Below are 1522 nucleotides of genomic sequence, written 5' to 3'. Positions count from 1 at the left end.
TCCATAATTGATCACACAATTTGGATATGTAAAGGAATGTCTTTTCTACGTTTTCAGTTTTACTATACAATGGATCTTCAGTTACCTCCTCCCAATTAAGTGTTTCCTTAGGAAAGGATCTTAATTTTCTACCCAAATTCAGGTGATTAGGTGTTAAAATCTCCTTCTGATCAAGGTCCACCGATGTGTAGCTTAGTGGCATGTCATTTATGATAGATTCCAATTCCCCCAAAATGCAGGATAATTCATCATAACTGAGAAGAGCTCAAACGACTACCTTCTTCATACAGGTCTTCCATAGTCCGGTCAATCTCTCCTAGATTGCACCAAACCAATGTGCTCTTGCTGGTATAAATTTCCACTTACACTCGATGTTCTCCAGATGGTTTTGAAAAAGGGGGTATCTGCCATTGTTTTCAGATATTCAGACGCTGCTACGAAAGTAGTGGCGTTGTCACTCAACATCAGCGAAGGAAAGCCTTTACGGCTGCTAAACTTCCGCAAGGCCATGAGGAATGAGTCAGCTGACTGATTTTTGACTACTTCCAGTTGTATACCCCTAGTGATCGGGCATGTGAATAGTATGAAATACACCTTCTCCGGATTTTGCTTCCCTTCTCTTATCCATAACGCCCCGGTGTAATCCACCCACGTAACACTAAAAGGTTGTTTCCTTAGTACCCGGAATTCCGGCAATGTGGGTATTATATTAGTTCTATATGGTTTTCCTTGAACTTTCTTACAGATCACACAATGATATAACACGCTCTTGACCAGTTGTTGCAGCTGTGGAATCCAGAACTCCTGTCTTATACTAGCTACAGTAGCGTTCACCCCCATGTGTGCTTGCATCACATGATTTCGTCTTATTAGTAACTTACTCAGAACACGACCCTTTGGCAGTAAAGTAGGAAATTTGACTTCTTCAGGCAGTGTCGGGTGTTCCAGCCTGCCTCTACATCTCATTACATTATTATCCAAAAACAAATTCAACTGGCGAATTATTGTCAATTTTGGGTTTGTTTTCTCCCTCTTCAGGGCTCTATATTCTTCTGGGAAGTATTCTCTTCACGAGAACAATTGTTTTTACCTTTCCTTCTTGCAACTCTTCCAGGGTCAAACCACCAGTTTTTCTGTCATTGGTTGATACTTTTCAATAATTTATAAATCACATTTTCCAAGCTATGATCTTGAATACCTTGTCAGCTCTGCTGAATCTTTCCCAATCCAGCAGGCTTGTTGCATCTCCATCCCATACAACATTGACCACAATGTCCTGTTTACCCTGTATATGTGTACACTCCACCCATGACCTATCAATTGGCAGAATGTGATTTTTTAACCAAGGGGGTCCCTCCCACCAAGATGAGTTTTTTGCTAACACCTTAGCCCTCTATCCCCATGTCAACCAATCACTGGGATTTTCAGATGAGGGTACATATGACAGGACTGACACCGGAATCAAAGAGATAATCTCAATTACTCTGTTTCTCACAAACACACGCAGAACATTACTAGACAC

At 41.1% G+C, this 1522-nt stretch overlaps 1 protein-coding gene across 1 annotated transcript; it reads right to left on the bottom strand.

Annotated features, from left to right (window-relative positions):
* Nucleotides 1-306: 306 nt before the first annotated feature.
* LOC137655395 (uncharacterized) lies at nt 307-966 on the bottom strand. Its single transcript, XM_068389287.1, has one exon. It carries the CDS (start codon nt 964-966, stop codon nt 307-309), a length of 660 nt encoding a protein of 219 aa, XP_068245388.1.
* Nucleotides 967-1522: the final 556 nt, after the last annotated feature.

The sequence above is a fragment of the Palaemon carinicauda genome, chromosome 16 (genome assembly GCF_036898095.1).
Source record: "Palaemon carinicauda isolate YSFRI2023 chromosome 16, ASM3689809v2, whole genome shotgun sequence".
NCBI lineage: Eukaryota > Metazoa > Arthropoda > Malacostraca > Decapoda > Palaemonidae > Palaemon > Palaemon carinicauda.
The sequence above is the reverse complement of the archived record's forward strand: the minus strand, read 5'-3'. Positions and strand labels throughout refer to the sequence as shown.